General features: G+C 40.4%; 1 protein-coding gene across 1 annotated transcript in view; it reads right to left on the bottom strand.

The window, feature by feature from the left end:
• LOC136863695 (uncharacterized) overlaps window positions 1–19,896 on the bottom strand; it is a 415,056-nt gene extending 395,160 nt beyond the window's left edge. Inside the window, exons 1-2 of the mRNA XM_068226041.1 lie at window positions 19,768–19,896; window positions 4,749–4,916 (exon numbers count right to left, since the gene is read on the bottom strand). Of these exons, the coding sequence (XP_068082142.1) occupies window positions 4,749–4,916; window positions 19,768–19,896 (297 nt within the window). The remainder of the gene's footprint in view (window positions 1–4,748; window positions 4,917–19,767) is intronic.
• Window positions 19,897–20,731: the final 835 nt, after the last annotated feature.

Raw genomic sequence — 20,731 nt, 5'->3', positions numbered from 1 at the left:
GAAGAATGTTTTTTATCTCGCAATTTTTCAGCAGAGCTGTTACAGCCGAGTTTCTCCGCTGTGATGTTGTGCAAACAGGCAGAAGCAGATAAGGCGTGCTGACGGCCTCACTACCCATCTTCATGTCTCACGTTGTCCCACCTGTCTCCAGTATAATATAATATGATATTAAAATATATTTTGCATACACCAACAGTGAGGTACTTATGAGATTTACAGTGTGACAAATTTGAATGTTCCTCGTAGTATTTATTGCTGAAGCTGACGCAGTTATATTCATCAGAAATAAAATCTATGGTAATTCAGTGTTTGTGAGATAGTGAATAGATTTGAAGAACATCGAACTTTGCCGAGAGTGAGAGCAGTAAGGGAATCATGTTAGACTAGATTCAAATGACGTAACTTCGGCTCTTTGAACATCCTTCCGGTCACTTGATGCACAACTTAAGATCCTTCTATGTATCAGTGGTATAATGTAGGTCTTCTCGATCGCAGGTTCATACCCAGCAAATATTGTCGGAGTTTGAAAGGCGAAAGTAGACAATTCGGCGCACCTTGTCGTACGATGTGGGCATGTAAACGACCTTTTGTGACATATTTTCGGTGTTCACCAGACAAAATTTTTTAAAACTCAGCCCGATAGCGATCCGTCATCTGATAATGCCAAACGGAACGTTGAACCTGACATACAGGCTACCTAAATTGTGTCAAATAGAAATGCCTGCACGTAGTAAATGAGACCGCCTAAATATAATCAAAGTACATGTGCCTTATTTATAGACTGTTCTCCATTTAAGCGTTCAATCTGTAAGCCTTTGTGAAATAACTAAATGCCTCCACAATCCTCCATTTCTAACTACTATAGGCTGTGGCCTCGTTTATTTCCATACATCTTGACATTAAATCATTAGAAACCGAGTCTAAACGCAGTCTTGGTCTCTCTCTATTTTTATTACCCACCATGCCCGGGACCACTATTCTCCTAAGTAACTTATACTCCTTCATTCGCCTCATATGAACCCAGCACCGAAGCCGGTTTATGCGTACCGCTCCTTCCATCCAGTTTATTCCAAACTTAGCCATTATCTCCTCATTCCGTGTACATTCCTGCCATTGTTCCCAACGTGTTTGTGACAGCGAACATTCTCCTTACTTTCATGTCTGTTAGTTCTAACTTATGAATAAGATATTCTGAGTCTGCCCAGACTTCACTCACGTACAGTAACGTCTGTCTGAAAACCCCTTTGTCACAAGCCCTGAATATGTTTTTCTATGGTTTCAAATTTTCACGCCAAACAAATGCTGGGGCTGTACCTTAATTAAGGCCATGGTCGCTTCTTTCTCACTCCTAGCTCTTTCCTATCGTATCGTCGGCATAAAATCTATCTGTGTCATAAAACAAACGTAAAACAAACTGTAAAATAAAAAATGAGACGAAATATCTTTACGTGAAGCCCTGTTATATGATTCTAATATGAAAATTACATGGGCCTAAAAAAGATTACTCTACCGTCAATATTCAAAAATGGAAATGCTCTTTCATTGTCTATAGGTATCCAGAGTTCTCTTGTCACTACAGCTCATATTACATTTCGTGCTTTTTACTGCAGATTCCGATATATCTTCTTACATTAGATTTTCCAGGTAGCGGCTATGGTCCTTCAGAACGGACGGACACATCTTGAGTTACGGTGAAATGTTCGTACATCAACCGATATTACTGGCAGATGGCAGTTATACTTGGAATGGTGGGATCTTTGACCTAAAGAAGGGAACAGACTGAACATTTTCCTGGATGTGAAATAAAAAATAATAGGAACCAACACACGTACCACTTACAGGTTTACTAGAGCAAAACTTTAAGATATAAAGTGTAATCGGAGAATGTGAAGCAGAGTTCCCTTTAAAATGTAAAAAAAAAAAATAAAAAAAAAAAGAAATCCGGTGAAAAATTAGCAACTCAGAATTTATACACGACATGCTATGAGCTGATAGTTTTGGTAGGTGTGCAAGAAATGATTTTAATGGTGATCCATTCGTAAGCAGGCTGTTCTTAAATTGTATAGGGCTTCACTTATTCACTAGGAAGTATACTTGTGACTAAGCCTATATCTATGACATTGCCTTTACGTGTGATCGTTGCTAACATTAAACTGTTCAGTCTCTAAATTTCAGACTCAAGTACATAATCTTTTTGTTCCACGAGAGTAATAATCAATCTGCGAATACGTATGTTTCAGAGAATTAATCCGACTTGGCTGCACATCTCACAGATTTACAATGAATTCTCACATGCGATTGCACCTATCACTGTCCGGGTTTATTGTTCTCTCGTAAATCTTACTTTGAAAATCAACTTCCGTCAGTTATTCGTTTCAAATTTAGGTTCCGACTTCTCTTTAACTTTCGCACATGGAGAGCTGGCAAATATTTATGCTCAAAATATCTTTATCGGTGGTATCTGAAGCTGGGTGTTGTGTCAAAGTTTTCAATGCCGCATTTTTTATATGAGAAGCTTACAGAAATAAGAAACACTATATTATAGTTAAGCAATGAACTATATTCCCATTATAACAGAGATATATCCGACAATTAAAACACAGGAAATAAGAGGAAAATTAAATAGTATAACTACAATTATTCTTACCTCCTGGTTTTCATCGATGGAAACGTGCCAGTTATCCGTTGATTAAATTCTCCAATCCCCATCACTAGATCTCTTTCAATCGAAAGCATCTTCAAGGCCGGCAATCTTTCCTTGTTGACAGAGTTCCACAAGAATGATTTTATTCTTTTAGAGTAGAAAAACATTTCTGCTTCGACATAAGTTATAGGAATTGTAAGAATTAACTTCAACAGTTTCAAGCACTCAGTGAACGTATTCCTTAGGTTTTTGGTTATTATATTGTTTATTATAAAGTCCGCTAGACTAACAGCACCCGGCAATGATTTGAATTATTGCGTTAAATAGGCCGAGATAATTCATGGCGTAGTTCCATCTTGTCTAAGGACGTACAGTATATTCTGAACACATGGTATTTAGGGAACTTCTACGGAAGAAACTATGATGAAGGAACAAGATGATCCGAAATTATCACATCGCAAACTTCCTTTGCTTCTCGTTTCCACTCAGTCTTGTCCATTTTTCTTCCCTTCAGTGAGCAGTTAGTAAGTTCATTTTCGGTAAGGTCAATTTATTTTCGGATATTGGCGGTATTTACTTCAAATGCTGAAATGGCCTTATGTGCAGCACACGCATCAGTGTCTCCGTACTGTAGTTGACCGAAGATAACTTCGACTAGTGGCATAACTTTATGGAATTTTGCGGAATAATTCCAACCAATAACTAAAACTACAACTGGAACGAACCTTTTAGTTGCAAATAGTCTGAAAAATTGCAATTTCACTCAATGCAAAGTCACCTTCTAATATCTGGTTCATGAACTGCAGTCATAAAATGTGTATACGCATCATGATTGAAAATTCCACCTAGTAGTATAAGATCGTACTACACGCTTCTTCACCACCTCATTAATTATCTCTGTACGCTTTGGGCTTTTGGAGAAGAATGTACATATTCATTGCAAATTAAAAAAATTCACATTGCAGTTGATTGCTGTCACCTTGCTCATTACAAGATTGACTTAATGGGCATAGCCGAACAGTGTGTACATGATAAGTTTAAACGCTGTGTAATGCTCCGTTGTAACTTTACTACTACTTTTGGAATGATGTAATGATCATATTGGGAACAATAATTTGACCACCTCTGTACTGGAAGAAGAAGAGCTACATATTTACAAGCAGTTTATTTTTTCGTAGTACTTACAGCAAATTTCCAATGTTCCTTCAATGCAAATTATATATTGTGTTCTTTATTACACGAATGTGTTTAATAAGCTGTTAATGACAACAGATCATCTTTAAATTAATAAATGAATCGTTACTGAATGTACCATTTCCCCATCTCACAACGAAATCCAAGTTCGTTGGAAATTCATTAAAAAAGACATCTTTATACTTTCGCTTTGATCTTCAGCATAAGAAAACTAGAAAAAGAACACGTTTATAAAATACTCAACATTCATAGTCTACAAAAAAGATGCAAAACTTCAGTCCACAGTGTGCTGTTTCTATACGACATCGCTGGGCCCCACACTGCTGTTAAGAAGGCTTAAATGGAATAAATACACTGAACATCTCGAGATCACCCCCGTTATAGTCCAGATGCGTTACAATGTTACGACCTGAAAAAAAGATTTGGGTGGAAAGAAGTTTTACAATGACGAAATCATACAAGACTTCGTGCGCAAGCGACTACAAACCCATACAACACTTTTTATGAAGAAAGAATGAAGAATCTGCCGTGCGATGAAATGAATTTGTTAGACATTTTTGGAGGCTATATATATTTTTATTGACAACATCTTTCTTCTCGCAATATCTTTATTTTCATATCAATTTCAGGAAAGTTATAAAACATGTAGGCCTACACTGTAAATGCACTTTATCACAAACTAATCTACAAATTACTGAAATAAATACCGCAGTTGACAAAAATATATTTCATGCAGGGTTCGGTATCGCAGTAATAAGTTGAGAGTAAGCAGTTACAATTTTAACCTGTTCCAATCGTCTTCTCACAATAATTACTTCTTTTTCACCATGATTTCACTAATTATCATGCAAACGTCTCTCTTGTCCTTCCATTTTAAAACCATTACTTTCTTTCGATAAGCAGCTGTTACCTCTCCTTTCTTCAGCTGTTTACTCGTAACATCCTTAGGGAGATTTTCCCTGTCATTTAGCAGGCCGTACAATTCAGGGTTGCTATAACAGTTGTCCATTCCTATCAGGTGTCCTTGTTTCAGTAGATTATCTGCCAGAGTACACACAATTCTCATCGGCTTGGAAGACTGTAATACATCAATGCCATGGAATTCAATTTTGAGTTCTGTTGATTTTACAGTGTACTACAACATATTGTAACTGTTCAATACCATGCTAAGAGACAGGTAATGATGCCCAGCAAGACAAATATGTCGTTTCCGCATCATTCTACGAAATATTTGGTTGTAACAAGAATTCTTTGCCCGGTCCGAGACACGAGCGGCGCTGCGCGAGCTCGAAGGTTGAAGCTCTAATTGCGGGTACCGAAAGAGACCTCAGTAAAGCGAGACCTTAGAAATGTGCTCTCTATCGTGCAAGCGAGCGAGAAGTAGGACGCCGCGCTCAACTACTGCCTATGTTAGGAGGCGGAGTTAAATTTACAGAGCTCAAACTTGAGAACTGGATATTCTCACTGATTTCCCTGCATATTCTTGGATACCAACCTACAAATTTCGCGCGTCAAGTAATGATAAAAATTCGTCACAAGCCTAAGAAAAAGTAAGGACTCAATGAACTCAGCATAATTTGCAATATTTGATCATGTAAGAAAGTGAATAAATTATTGCGCGCATTCTTAATGACGTACTTTAGACATACGTACGGTGAGGGTAACCATCTGTGTCTAGCACTTATCTTGACACAGAGAGGAGACGCTTGAGAGATTACCAGAAAACCTGCGATGTGATTTAAACGAAAGTAGATCGGTGAATAGAGGACATCAAGATCTACAAAATGTATATATATATATACGTCTCTGAGAGGCAATTATTAGCGTAGCGATTTTTCCCATGGAGGCGGATTATACTCTCTCCATAGCGGACGACTCGTGTCTTCTATATAAGGACAACGAGGACAACCCTCAGTTAATCAGTATATTAGGATTCATGTTAGCCAGAGTTTGCTCCACGTCAGTCTGATACACAGACAGAGTGAAGTTATATTTTCTTTGTGGGAAATGATAGTTGTGGTGTGTGGGCGTATAAAATACTAATCCCAGTATTCAATAAGGAAGTGCATACAAGTTGTTCTATTGTGGCCTAGAATTAATAGATTTATCGAGAACGGGTATCATTTCTAAAAATCACTATGACGTAGTGAGTTGCAGAAGATAGAAACCAGTAGTTATGGTACTGTGATTAATGTATGTGCAGTATTCAGAGGCAACCAATATAACGAATAAACGTTGTAATTTTAGACAGAAAAGTGTGCCATAAGCAGATAGTGAAGCTCACGCAGGAACAAATCAATCTGTGAATATTTATCTCTATCATGAACGGGAATCTAGTAACTACGCGTGGAAAGGAAGCGGCCGTGGCCTTAATGAAAGTAAATTCCCAGAATTTGCCTGGTATGAAAATGGGAAACCACTGAAAACCATCTTCAGGGCTGCCGACGGTGGGATTCGAAACCACTATCACCCGGGTGCAAGCTCACAGCTGCGCGCCCCTAACCCCACAGCCAGCTCGCCCGGTACAATTAAATAGATGTATGGCATGATTATGCACTTAAAATCATTTAGTATTTGAATACACACTAAGAAACTCACAGAGACTAAAGAGAATGCCAGGCTGACGAATGCGCGCTACAAGCGGGTGAGTTATAACTCAGTGTCCACGACCTTGGCAAAAAAATATGTACCCTACCACCCTTCCTCACAGCACATGCAAAGTCCCCAATACTTGCCTTAGCGCGATACAAATCGGTTAGCCGCGACGAACGGCATTTTGTGCATATTTCCGCCAATAATTATGTTAATAATTAAATGAAATAAAGGAAAGAACTAGCAAAGAAGACAACAAGTCTTGTACAAATAGCTTTCTTTAAATAATTCTCAGTTCCAGCTGACTAAAGTGGAATAAAAATGTAATGTTTAATCCACAAAGGGTGGGGGGGGGGGGGGAGACGACTGTCCCACCTTGCCCCACCCCTACCCGCCGCTACTGTTTGTAAACACGACAAAGGTACAGAAAGGGAAATTAAAAAAAAAATATACACGTGTAGACATTCCATTTCGATAAAAGAGTTGCTTGTATGAAACAAAAACTAATACTGTTTGGCGAAATACGTGTGTTGAAGGCATACGTCTGTTTGGAGCTCCGGCTGCATTCCGACCAGGTTGTCTAGATTAAAATAATGTCTGTGTATTCGTCGCTGCTGAACACACTAGCCATTGCCGATATGCAGAAAGCAAATATAGTGTGACTGTACCATACACCAGCCTAGAACTATGCAGTGGAAAACGAGGTTTACTAGCGCAAGGGGTGCATTAGACCGGTAGCGCTGAGTAACATGCTGCGAGCGACCGTCCGGTTGTTTACCTCTTCATATTCTGACGTAACCTGCCCGCTGGCAGTAGTGCGCCTGTGAAAATCAGTTGATAGACATACCATACATACATCATTAGTGCATACGGGACATTTATATGTAGAATGTACGGCGTTCGGTAGCCAGCTGGTATAGCTCTGTCTGATCTGTTTCTATCAAGCGGAAGTATTTATTAAAAATACCACTTGATGACAGAAGCATGCAGGTAAAGGGGGAATATAACAAGCAGCGTACGACTGAAATCGCTCTCCCCACCTGGCAGGTTATTTCATCCTGCGAATTAAATCGCGCTCTCCAGTATACGGGTTAAAGTGAAGTGTACTTTAATATCAAAAAGACCATGGGTACCAATCTGAGGGGCACGTGTTTAAGTCAGCACTAAGTGTAATTCGGGAGTAAAATGTATTTACATAATTAACTGTAGTACCCGACAGTGCTGGTGAGAGGGGAACAATTCTGTCTCCAGCTAGAGGCTAACACTGATATGCAGTATTTGCTTAGAAATTACAAAATGCTCGTGTGACTCATTCTCCGAGCAGGAAAGTGTTAATACTAGTTTCAATACGTTTATCTTTCTGCTATTTGTTTTACGTCGCACCGAACTTGACAGGTCTTATGGTGACGATAGGGTATGACAACGATAGGACATGGACTTATTTAACCTACAGTCCAGCATTTGCCTGGTGTGAAGATGGGAAACCGCGGAAAACAATCTTCGGGGCTGCCGATAGTACGGTTCGAACCCACCATCTCCCGAATGCAAGCTCATAGTTCGTTTGTTAACAGGCCGGATGAATAATGAGTGCGCAATTTTGCGAAAAAGCGTTCGGAGGCTACCTACAGTTGCATTGTTGACAGCGTTAAGATTGCTTACATACGTTTGAGAACTGCTCAGAACTTATTCAGCCATTTTCGTTATCAACGTCATTGTATTATAAGTTACTTATATTCCATGTTTCTAATCTTTTAATATTGTGTAGGCTTAGAATTCGTTTTTCATTTTGCGTAGTCTTGGAATGCACTTTTGTTCTATTATTATTATTATTATTATTATCATTATTATTATTATTGCCGGGTTGAGTGGGTCAGACGGCAGAGGGATGGCTATTTATGATTATTATTAGCTGGTGAATTAAGAGTCTTCTTCTTAAGTTTTGTCTTAGAATCTCTTCTGGGAGCTGCGTTTAGAGTATGCACTCTATTTTCAGTTCGGTGTGAGAGATAAGTCAGTACTGTAGTAGAAAGCAGCCTATCAGGAGGAGTGGAAGAGTATTGGACGTGAGTCATTGTGATGAGCGCACAGGACACATTGTTATGTCGGAACGTACAGACTTCGAAGAAGAATACTGCGTTGCATGACTTAATTTATTTACGGTATGTTTACTAGAGTTGTTATCGCAGAGCTTCTCCGGTGTGATGCTGTGCAAACAGGCAGAAGCAGATAAGGCCGGCGCTGGCAGCCTTGCCAACAGAGCACCCAGCTCAAGTTCACAACGACGAAATAATCAAGTGATAATTGAGTAAGTACACCATGTAAAATACATAAAAATACCACTCTGGCTGAGCGTGTATCGAGTATCTCGAAAAAGTACTTCTCACTGAATCAGCAGACCATCGAATATGCCACAGTACAGAAATATCTTTATAAATGATGCTTGGAGCACCTCTCGAAAACTCTCGTTTACATCCATGAATTCTTTTCATTTCAGATTCCTTTAAGTATAATGCATCTATATACAGTATTTAAAACACTGGGCTGTTTTTTTGTGACCGCGAGTTTGAGAGAACGACTAAACCGATTGACATCGTAAAGCATTATCACGAAAGCTCTTGGGCTTTAGATTTGCGGAGTACCTTTACAACCATGAATATTTCTTGCCGTATATTTCTTAATTACCGTATTAAAGTAAAGTGTAGCATTCTGATTGGCCAAAGCGCTTGCCAGTACTTCAAGGTTGCCTGAACCGTGAGAGCGCTGAGGCATGTGGCACGATAGAAGAGGTGGAAAGGGGTAAGGACGCGTGAGCAGTCAGACGTATTCCTGGTCAGCTGTACTTCGAGGGCAGGAATAGCCGTTGCTGTGCTCCCCAGCGATTGAACTGTGCACATTGAATTAAAATTCCTCTAAATTTACAGTAAATGAGAGTTCGATGTCTGGATTAAAATTAAATTCCAAAGCAGCTAAAGGTATTATATTAGCACGGCTCAGTATGGAATGAAACCCCAAATGGCAAAGAGTCAATAATTAATGTATGTGAACCGTCTTCTAAAATATATCAATTCCTTCTGGTGGGAAAGTTATTGTTCTTGGGCGGAGGTTTCATAAAGGTTTTGCCTGTTTTGACGCATACTTATTGCCAACAATTATTTATAATTGTAATAAATACTCTCCTCTTTGACCCTTCTTTAAAATACGCCTCTTATAAAAAAGTGTGTCTGCCAAACCATAAAAGAAGTGGAAATCGATGATTTTTTGCAAACGTTTTTGGTAAACCGCAACTGCCCATCTATAGATGGTGGCAGAACAAATGTTGTTGAACTATCAGCCAAAAGTTTAGCACATGATGATATCGTGATTGAGATTTTTTAGCTAAACGTCCACTTCTGCGACAGATGTCATCATTTTCATGAAAGCTGCCATTCTTGATTAATTTGAAAGTCATTGGGCTTATATCCGGTAGTTATAAAACATACACTGGCGTCAACAGATTAATACTGAAGACGAAAGCTAGCTACTTCAATACATACATCTTCATGATAGACTGTTACGTCATTCCTACATAATTCTTGAATCCCTTGGAACTAATGGTTTGCCTCCACATATTCTTATTCTAAACATTGAAGCCATAGTTGTGCTCCTTAGAAAGCAGAACATTTCCCAACTGCTCCTAAACGGAAACAGATTAGAACCTAATTCTACAAAGGATGTTTGAAAGTTGTTTAGATTTGAAAATAATAAGTGGAGATAAAGCTGGATAGAAAGAGCTCTAATTCCTCGAATTGACTTAACAACATCCAATAAAACACTTCCATTTTCTTTCAAGAGGCATCGATTTCCAATTCGCTTGGCAGTTTGTATCACAGTCAATAAACGTCAAGGGACTTGAAGGTCTCTATTTACCTCAGCAAGTTAAATGTTGCAATGTCAAGAGAGGGATATTTGAAAGCTGCAATTGTGCCAAAAGGTAACTGTACAAGAAATGCACCGAGCAACAGCCTGCGCGGTCTGGGTCACGTAATTATCACCTTGCATTGGCAGATAGTTGGTTTGAAATCCACTGTCGGCAGCCCTAAAGAGTTTTTCGTGGTTTTCTACTTTCACACCAGACAAATGCTGGAGCTGTACCTTAATTAAGGCCACGGTCGCTTCTTTCCCACTTCTAGCAATTTACTACCCCATCGTCGTCATAAGACATACCAGTATCAGTGCGACGTTCGTATATAAGGAAATCCGTCAATAAATATTTACCCTATGGACCGCCATCCCTTGACGGGTTTCAGCTAATATACATTAAAACATTTAAAAGGACTGTATGCATTCTGAACTTCCCGCGTCGTTGGCTGAATGGTCAGCATAGCGGGTTGGATTCCGGCCGATTCGGGGATATTCGCCGAGTATGGTTAATTCCCCTGGTTTGGGGACTGGATGTTTGTGTTTGTCGCAATATAATATAAAATAATAATACAAATAATAATACATGGCTGAAAATGAAGTCCCAACACCAAGACGAATTTGTGTTAGATAAATGAAATTTAGGAGGCGTGTTTGCACATCTGAAGGATGGTGCTTATAGAAATTTTCTCACTGGTCGCCGAAGAGTGGTGGTAGCAGCGCAACTACGCCCTTGCAAAGCAAGTTTGCTTCAAGTACGCGCCATACACTTCGTGAGCATCAGTAATTGTCCGTTTTTTTACTATTGACTTTATGTCGCACCGACACAGATAGGTCTTACGGCGACGATGGGACAGGAAAGGGCTAGGACTGGGAAGGAAGTGGTCGTGGCCTTAGTTAAGGTACATCTCCATCATTTGCCTGGTGTGAAAATAGGAAACCACGGAAAACCATTTTAAGGGCTGCCGAATACTGGATAATGGCCGCCCTTAAGCGCCTGAAGCTATCAAGCTCGGTTGTCCGGTTTTAAAATGGGTGTGAGTCAAGCATGCCTTTAAGGTGATGAGAAATGCAGTATCAGCAGCTAACTGAGTTTGAACGAGCCCGTCTAATAGGGGTACGAGGAGGTGGATGTTCTTTCCGCAAGGTTGCAGAAACACTTGGCAGAGATGTATACACAGTGCATCGCTGTTGGCAACAATGGTCACGGAAAAGCACTGTGTCACGAAGACCGCGGTCTGGTGCACACGGGCCACTACGGTGAGGGAAGATCACCGCATTCGTCGCACGGCTGGGGTGGATCGTACTGGATCTGCAACAGCCATTAGAGCTTCCAATGGCACCAGAGTGACACAGCAAGCTGCAACAAATTGATTAATTCAGGGACAGTCGTGAGCCAGCGTTCATACCACAAACTCCGAATCACTGCCAACTGCGACTTCAGTGGTGTGAAGCTCGAGCTCATTGGAGGGCGGAGTGGAAGTCTATTGTGTTCTCAAGTGACAGCCGTTTCTGTTTTGGTGCCAGTAACAATAATAATGGTGTGTGGCCTCCGGAGAGGCCCGGTGCAGGTCTTTTGATTTGACGGCCGTAGGCAACCTGCGCGTCTTGATGAGGATGAAAGGAAGATAAAGACGGCACATAAGCCCAGTCCCCATACCAGGTTGATAAGAAGGTTTCCAGGTGAGCACTTGGAACGAAGCTGTCTGAAGCATCGATGCACTGGACCTTCATCAGGAATTATAATGTAAGGTGCGATTTACATTGACAGCGGGAGCACGCTTTCGTTATCCTAAGAAATTTGACGTTATCCTAAGAAATTTGACAGCGAATTTACACGTCAGACAGGTGACTGGACGGGTTGTGCAACCATTCATTCGCAGTATTCAAGGTTATTTTTTTTCCAAGAGGGTAATGCTCGTCCTCACACCACTGCTGTCACTCAATGTGCTCTACATAGCTTTGGCCTGCGAGATCACCAGACCTTTCGCCAATTGAGCACGTATGGGAAATTATGGGACGACATATCCAGCGTCATCCAATACCGGCTTTAACAATTTATGACTTGAATGCAACAAGCGTGGAACTTCATCCTGCAAAATCCCACACGCCACCTGTTCGACACAATGCATGCATGCTTGCATTCTTGTGTTCTAAATCGCTGCGAATACGGCGGTCATTAATGTACCAACTTGTCAGATGTCTTCTCGCGTATACTTGAGGCTGTCACCTGTTAAACTTAAATAAATAAATATGTTTTCTAGACCAGTAGCGTAGCCAGGGTTGACCGATGTTGGGGGTGGGTTGATAAAGGGGCGTGGTTATGGTTATAAAATGGTGATAGAACATAATGAAGGTGCTTGTGCGTGTGTGGTGCGCGAATGCAAGAGTGTCGTAAGGATACTGATACAAGTGAATTATATTCAGATTGCGGTAAGGATACACTACAAAGTCTTATATTAAAATACAGAGCAAGAGCAATATGACCAATGTGAATAGTTTTACAACGAATGGTACGTTCAGATTACAATCTAAAATCCAACATCAGAAGCTTCATAGAAAATAGATTCAAGAGATTTATAGGTTTTGCAATTATGTCTCTCTCAATGTTCAAAAGAGCCAAACAATTGAGTCGACTTTTGCGTGTTTATTATCAATTTCTGCTTATCTTCTTTTGTTAAAAATCGGGATGAGTGGCTCAGACGGTTGAAACGCTGGCCTTCTAGCCCAAATTGGCAGGTTGGATTCTGGCGCAGTCCGGCGGTGTTTGAATGTGCACAAATAAGTCAGCCTAGTGTCGGTAGATTTCCAGGAAAGTAAAAGTACACCTCCGGGACAAAATGTCGGCACCTCGGCGTCTCCAAAACAGCCAAAACGTAGTTAGTAGGACGTAAAACTGTAACATTATTATTATTATTATTATTATTATTATTATTATTATTATTATTATTATTATTATTATTATTATTATTATTATTATTATTATTGTAACAATTCCATGGGGGGTTGTGCTGACACCCAGTAACCCCTGTTTGGCTACACCCCTGTTCTAGGCAATTGCTTAGCCTAAATCTTATTACTCTGAACTAATGTATTCTAGCTGTTGCGATATCATTGTCCTCCAGTAAGGTAATGAGAGTAAATCTAATAAAAATCTATGGCCTCAGCTACCGCGTGCAGGCATTCCATCTGACGACATCTAGGCTACATACGTATCAGTTTCGACGTTTCGTTTTAGTCTACCGCATGCCAGAGTAAACCATATTCCTTTTGGGCAAACTATTATTGAGTTTAAATTAATTTTGTGGTGTAAACACGAAATGTGCGTGATTTCCTATTTTCACACCAGGCAAACGCTGGGGTTTACCATTTTTAAGGCCACGCCTGCTTCCTTCCCACTCCTAGACGTTTACTATTTCATCGATGTCATAAAACGTATCTATGTCGGTGCAACGTTAATCCAATTGAAAAGAAAAAAAAAAGAAAAATGCATCCACAGATCTTCAACATGTCGACATCGTCCGACATCGACTGTCGAATCGACTTTTCACCATTCTTCGAAACTCTGACTACATCCGTCGGGTTTGAATCAGCGATCTCTGGATTCGGAGGCCAACACTCTACCACAGACCCACGACACAAATCAGCGTTGCAACCGTCACAGTAACACGCAGTAGTGTACAAATCTCTCCCTATGGGATAGGCATCAGCAAGGGTATACGGCTGTAAAACCGGGCCAAGTCCGCATATGTGACGCCGTTAGTACCCGCGGCACCACCAGTGTGTCAGAAAAGTGACGGAAGAGGAAGAAGGGGCAGTCTGTACTTCGGATAAGCGAACAAAATGATTTTATAACTTAACTTCGAGCTTGTTAGAAGTTTCTAAACGTCTGCTAGGATTTTCAGTAAATTCTATAGCTGTTGCCTTGTGATCAGAAGTTTGATGAACGTTGGCTCGTTCGGAATTTCAAGGGCTACACTGAATTGCATTTGTGCCTAGGCAAGACAACTGAGTGGATACATCCTTACATCTTAGAAGAGCTTTCCACCAATTTAAAATCCATGCGAATGTAGGGACGGTTCCTGAGATCATAAGAGAGAAGGCTCACCTCTTTCCCAAAGCTAGTCACAATTGATTACAAATACACTATAGTAACAAACATTATAATTATGATATAATCATCAGAATCACTTTGCACACTCTGAATGGTCACTGAACTAACTATGAGGCAACAACATCAAACACAAACATTAATAATAATCGTAATTGTAACATCAGTACGACCTCTCCCTAGTGGTAGGCAACACCTTTAACGCCGGGCAGAATTGAATAAAAAGTACTTGATTTTCGAGTTTATTAACAGATCTCACTACATTTGATTTTGGAATGCCACCGAAGAGCTTGGATTGTGTACGACTTAGAAGATAAAACGTAACTGGTTAGGGATTGGCACAAGGAAGTTACGTCTTTTTTTTGTAAGTTACCACTACTGCGCGTTCAAATTAAACCAACCAATCATCGCCCAGCTCACCTCTATAAATACATGTATTATTGGACCTTATGGATCTATCTGGATCTTGTTGAAGTGCAACGACGTGTGAGGGTCCCCTCACAGGAGGGAACGGACGAGCTGAGGCGGCATGTATGGTAGACGGCAACATTCTACCTAACATGCGAATTTATTTGCGTGTGGTGACGGCAAGATACCAGCGTTCAACTCTATCATGCAACAGGTAAGGTGCGCCTATTGACCTTGACTTTAAATGTAGGCCTTCTTTAATAGAGGTAATTCTGTAGTTTGTCTACGGGCCGAGTGCAACCACCCTAGTGGTTATCATGTTATATCATAAGAAAGTACGAGTGTGGAGCCTTCTTTCCCTTGTTCACATTGCTTTTGGTGTCTAAGCTTACGTAATTCTTATAAAATTTCCTTTTTACTTTACGGTAATTAATTTCCTTCCTCTCTTATCACGACGTAGTATGGCTTATCCTCTGAGTCACCTAGAATTCTGCCTCATTATGTTTTAGGGCAAGTCATGTCTCGGGATGGCTTGAGGTGTTTAGTTACCCACCCTGTTCTGTTTTCGGCCTTTTATAACTTTTCTCTTATTTATTGTCATTTTTTGACTTGTAGCATGAGCATTTTTTCCCTGCGTTCTAAATCATTGGGATATCTGTCTTTTGCGGCTGCTACCCCTTGAAGTAAAGGCAGTGAGTGTCAAGTTGGATAAAGCTATTAAGCTTATATATGAAAAGGTTCTTGGATTGTAATATTTAGACCCGTGTGGTCTTGGTAAATCTAAGTTAAAGGCTCGATATCCGTCCCAACGGAAATAATTGTTGTTAGAATAACTAGCTTCTGGTTCTGTGATAAAACCCAAATATTATGTCATATCAAAGATATATTTAACTCTATCAAGCCTTGTTTAATGGGAACTCATTATCACCTCTTTATGATCAAACACTAAGGCGTAGCTTGTTCACTCATTTTATAAATATTTATTGTTATCTCTTGTTAATTTTTTTTAAATTGTTGTTGAAGAGAATATTGAAGGATTAAAACAAAGGAAAGAAATGATCGCTTAGGAAGTATATCCAAAATTCAAAAGTTTCATGTGGTCCTTTTGGCCTGCTGCCTAGGTCCTTCCTCTTCTTTCCCTCCCCTGCCCTTCTTGGCTTAATAATAATAATAATAATAATAATAATAATAATAAAATAATAATAATAATAATAATAATAATAATAATAATAATAATAATAATAATAAAGGTATTAATACTATTGTTACCATGCGTATAAATCGGCGTGGATGGAGTCAAGTGAGGTTATCTAGGGGTATAAAGGCCTCGGCCATGGAGGGTAAGAGAAGCAGAGGGAGATCACGATGATGATGATGGTTAGACCAAGTCTTTAATGATTTGAAGATAAGAGGTGTAGAAATGAACGAGGCCACATAGCTAGGTACAAATAAAGGATTGTGGAGGTGCAGAGTTAAATCACAGCGTAAAAGGATGGATGGTCTGAGTGGCTCAGACGTTTGAGGCGCTGGCCTTCTGACCCCAATTTGGCAAGTTCAATCCTGGCTCTATCCGGCGGTGTTTGAATTTGCACAAGTACGCCAGCCAGCCTAGTGTCGCTGAAAGGTGTAACTGCCTATAATTAGGAGACACCTCGACGTTGGAATTTAACGCAGCACTGTGTTTAACGTACGGTACTGGAAGCCAGTCAATCTGTCACATTAATCATCCTCAAATGGTCAAACTTCAGTCGAGATCGTAGTCACTATCTTAGGAACAGGAAGAAAAACGATTTAGAGCAGATTTGAATTCGGCAATTTCTAAATATTTAACATTCTTTTAGCTCTCAGGTGACTCCCGATAACCGGAATTTTGCCCCGATAAAGCTGTTCCTTAACATACCATTAAATATCACACTTAGGCAATTTTAAAATCCATTTAACTTTGACGGGATTTGCCCCAAAACCTTGGCAAGGGAAATGAGTAACTAACCAACTGCATTATGGGAAAAAGAAAAATGTTTTGTATCATGTAATTTTTCAGCAGAGCTGTTACAGCCGAGTTTATCCGGTGTGATTTTGTGCAAACAGGCAGAAGCAGATAAGGCGTGCTGACGGCCTCACTACTCATCTTCATGTCTGACGTTGTCCCACCTGTCTCCAGTATAATATAATATTAAAATATATTTTACATATACCAACAGTCAGGTACTTAAGAGACGGCCACATTTACAGTATGACAAATTTCAATGCTACTCATTGTATTTATTGCTGAGGCTGACGTAGTTATGTTTATCAGAAATAAAATCTATGGTAATTTAGTGTTTGTGAGGTAGTGAATACATTTGCAGAACATCGAATATTACCAAGAGTGACAGCAGTAAGGTAATCATGTTAGACTGGATTCAAATTTCGTAACTTCGGCTGTCCAGTTTTCGAAACTGTCCAGTTTTCCGGTCGGTTTATGCACAACTTAAGATCCCTCTATATATCAGTGGTACAATGTCGGTCCTCGCATCCCTCGATTGCAGGTTCATACCCAGCAAAGTTTGTCGGAGTTTGAAAGGCGAAAGTAGACCATTCGGCGCACCGTGTCATACGATGTTGGCATGTAAACGATCACTTGTGGCATATTTTCGGTGTTCACCAGACAAAATTTATTAAACCTCATCTCGACGGCGATCCCCTACCTGGTAATGCAAAATGAAACGTGGAAACTGACATATAGGCGGCCCAAATTGCTTCAAATCAAAATGCCTGCGCATAGTAACTGAGACCGCCTAAATATAATCAAAGTACATATGCCTTATTTATAGACTGTTATCCATTTAAGCGTTCAATCTGGAAGCCTTTGTGATATAACTAAATGCTTCCACAATCCTCAATTTCTAAATAGCTCCGTGGCCTTGTTTAGTTATGTACATCTTGTCTTTAAATAATTGGAAACTGAGTCTAAAAATCGTCTTCTTGTTCTCTCTCCACTTTTATTACCCACCATGACCGAGTCCATTATTTTCCTAGGTAACCTAGACTCCTCCACTCGTCTCACATGAACCCAACACCAAATTCGGTTTATACGTATCGATTCATCCATCCAGTTCATTTCAAACATAGCGTTTATCTCTTCATTCCGTATACACACATGCCATTGTTCCCAACCTGTTTGTGACAGCGAACATTCTTCTTAATTTCATGTCTGTTTCTTCAAACTTGTGAGTAATATATATTTTCAGTCCGCCCAGGATTGACTTCCGTACACCAAAGTTAATATAAAAAGTGACCGGTGTAAATGTATTTTCGGTCGGGAGCTGACTTCCTTCTTACGGAATACTGTTGTTTACAACTGCGAGCTTACTGCATTTGCTTTCGTGCACCTTATTTAAAAATTACTAAAATACCATCCTGAGAGGATACTTGAAATCATCTAATATGAGATATGTGTGTTCTAAAACAATGGGTTCAGAGTTATCATTTTCCCACGTGGTCATTGGCCCCTAGATGAGTAGTAAGGCTATGAGGAGCCTAGACCATTGAAACTGAATAACGTCATAACCTTGCATAAGATAGAAAGCCTAAACTCACAGACTCCGTTGGAGGGGCCTAATTGGTCAGGGAAGGATCTGGGGTTTTTTTTGACACCCGTAGGTGAAGTTATGACGTCATACGCATACATACGAGATCAATGCTAACCTCAGTGGACAACCTGGAGTTTTTGTTAGCTAGGTGAGGTTACGACGTCATACGCGTACGTACTAGTGTAATGCTAACCTCACGGGCCACTTTGGAGGAGCCGAGTTGGAAAGGTCACGGACCTCTTTGGGGGAGCCAAATCGATCGGACGTCCATAGAGGAGCCACAAATCGGTTAGGTGAACTGCAGATGAGGTTAAGACGTCATTATGACGTGTTAACCTAAACTTGCGCACGAACGCTGACCTAATACACACATTCTCCCCTGGGAGGAGTCCAATCGGTTGGGTGATTGGTAGTTGAGGTTATGTGTTAACCTAACCTCACTACGAGAAACGCCAACCTAACCGCAGACGGGTTCCCCTTGGAGGAGCCGAATTAGTGATGTGACTTATAGGTGTGGTTAACACGTAGGTTAACCTAACCTCGGCCACGAACGTTAAACTAACCTCACACAGGCCCTTTGTCGTCCCCCCTTGGAGTAGTGACGGAGCTGTGACGTAATAAGCGCGGGCGATTTAAAAATGCATGATTATCTTTACACAACCGAACGCGCAGGCCTTCTCCTGACAGAGCTGTGACGTCGCAGCGTGACAAATGGTTATCAGATCCCGCTACAGACGTATCAGTGCGCTCTCGCGGCGACTTCGTGAGTTACTGTAATCAAAAGACTATCATATCCCGCTAGAGACATAACAGTGCACACTCGCCGCGACTTCGTGAGTTACTGTAAACAAATTACAATTAGATCCCGCTAGAGACATAAACAGGGGGGAGGGGGAATAGCTAGTGCGCATATGCGCACGTACATCATATTGATGTACACTCTGACGGCGAGTTTGCAAGTTACTGAAAAACGGATTACTCACGCACTCACAGGCTCTTTGCCGGTGTCCCCCTTGGTGTAGTGATGGAGCTGTGACGTAATAAGTGCGGGCGATTTTAACATGCATGCTTATCTTTACATATCCAACCGTGCAGGCCTCCTCCTAACAGAGCTGAGACGTCACCGCATTCGATGTGATTTTCACTTCGATGCTTGTAATGTTGTAGACAGCGTCTGCATGAAGCTACATCGATTCATATCTTACTGTGGAAAGGTAGGATGTCCCAAAACGTTCTACGAAAGTAGCATCGTACGTAGATAAAAATCATGGTGGTAAACACTGAATCAGATATTTTGGCATCTGATATAAGGTTCTATGTTAATAGAACATCTTAATAGCCTCACTTACTTGAGTTAGGTAAATGAGATGTAGCGTATTAGTTTCATTGGTAGGCGAACGGGATGCATATTCATAGTTTTCTTTGTTATCAAGACGATTGTCTGTAACCGTGTAGCCTTTATCTTCATTTCGTTTCATAGTGTACGATGTAGAAGCACACACTAATGATCATGATGAAGAGCTATTCTTATTTATAGTCTTGTAACAATATTTGTTAGTGGGTGGTAAGTGACATCACTCATAGGAATAATAAGACAATACGCTGTTGAGTTAGGAGGAATATTTTCAGATGTTTCAAATTCTAAACGAATATCGACAGGAGATTCTTTTATAGATTCTTCATGATAAGAGCAGTCTATAACTACAATCGGTGCTTTATCTTAGAGGTGAAGCTTCCACGGTGTGTAGAATTTTTTAGTTTATTTTCCGGGTTGAACCGTGTTGTTGTTTTCTGTAAATTACGTACTGTTTGCCGGCGTTTCGAATACATTGCAGTATTCTTTGTTAAGGCGACTGAAATACTCCTACTCGATCCGAGGTAATCGGTCTCCCAGGCAGCAATCACACTACAAGGGTGGTTCCTGACCTTGGTCTTTTATATGCTAGCCTTTCTGGCTGACGTAAGCCCCTGGCTGTCTCGTGAGAATTCTGGAAGGTATGTGTCACAGCCAGGCTGTTATGTAATTGGAGCTTAGGCCTGCGTGTTAATGTTGTGGTCTGTATGTCTTAAACTATGAATGATGAATGATCCAAGAATTGCTGATTTTATATCCTTCTTCTAAATTCATATTTTTCGGATGTTTCTTGATTTCGATAGCCTCACGGATTTTCCTTTCCAGATTCCAGGGGATAGCTGCTAGGATCTTGGTCTTGTCAAATGATATTTCGTGCCTTGTTTCGTAGGAATGCTTCGCTACCGCTGAAATATCTCTGTTTTGGTTCTTGGCGTGACGGATATGTTCTTTCAGGCGGG

The sequence above is a fragment of the Anabrus simplex genome, chromosome 2 (assembly GCF_040414725.1).
Source record: "Anabrus simplex isolate iqAnaSimp1 chromosome 2, ASM4041472v1, whole genome shotgun sequence".
NCBI lineage: Eukaryota > Metazoa > Arthropoda > Insecta > Orthoptera > Tettigoniidae > Anabrus > Anabrus simplex.
The sequence above is the reverse complement of the archived record's forward strand: the minus strand, read 5'-3'. Positions and strand labels throughout refer to the sequence as shown.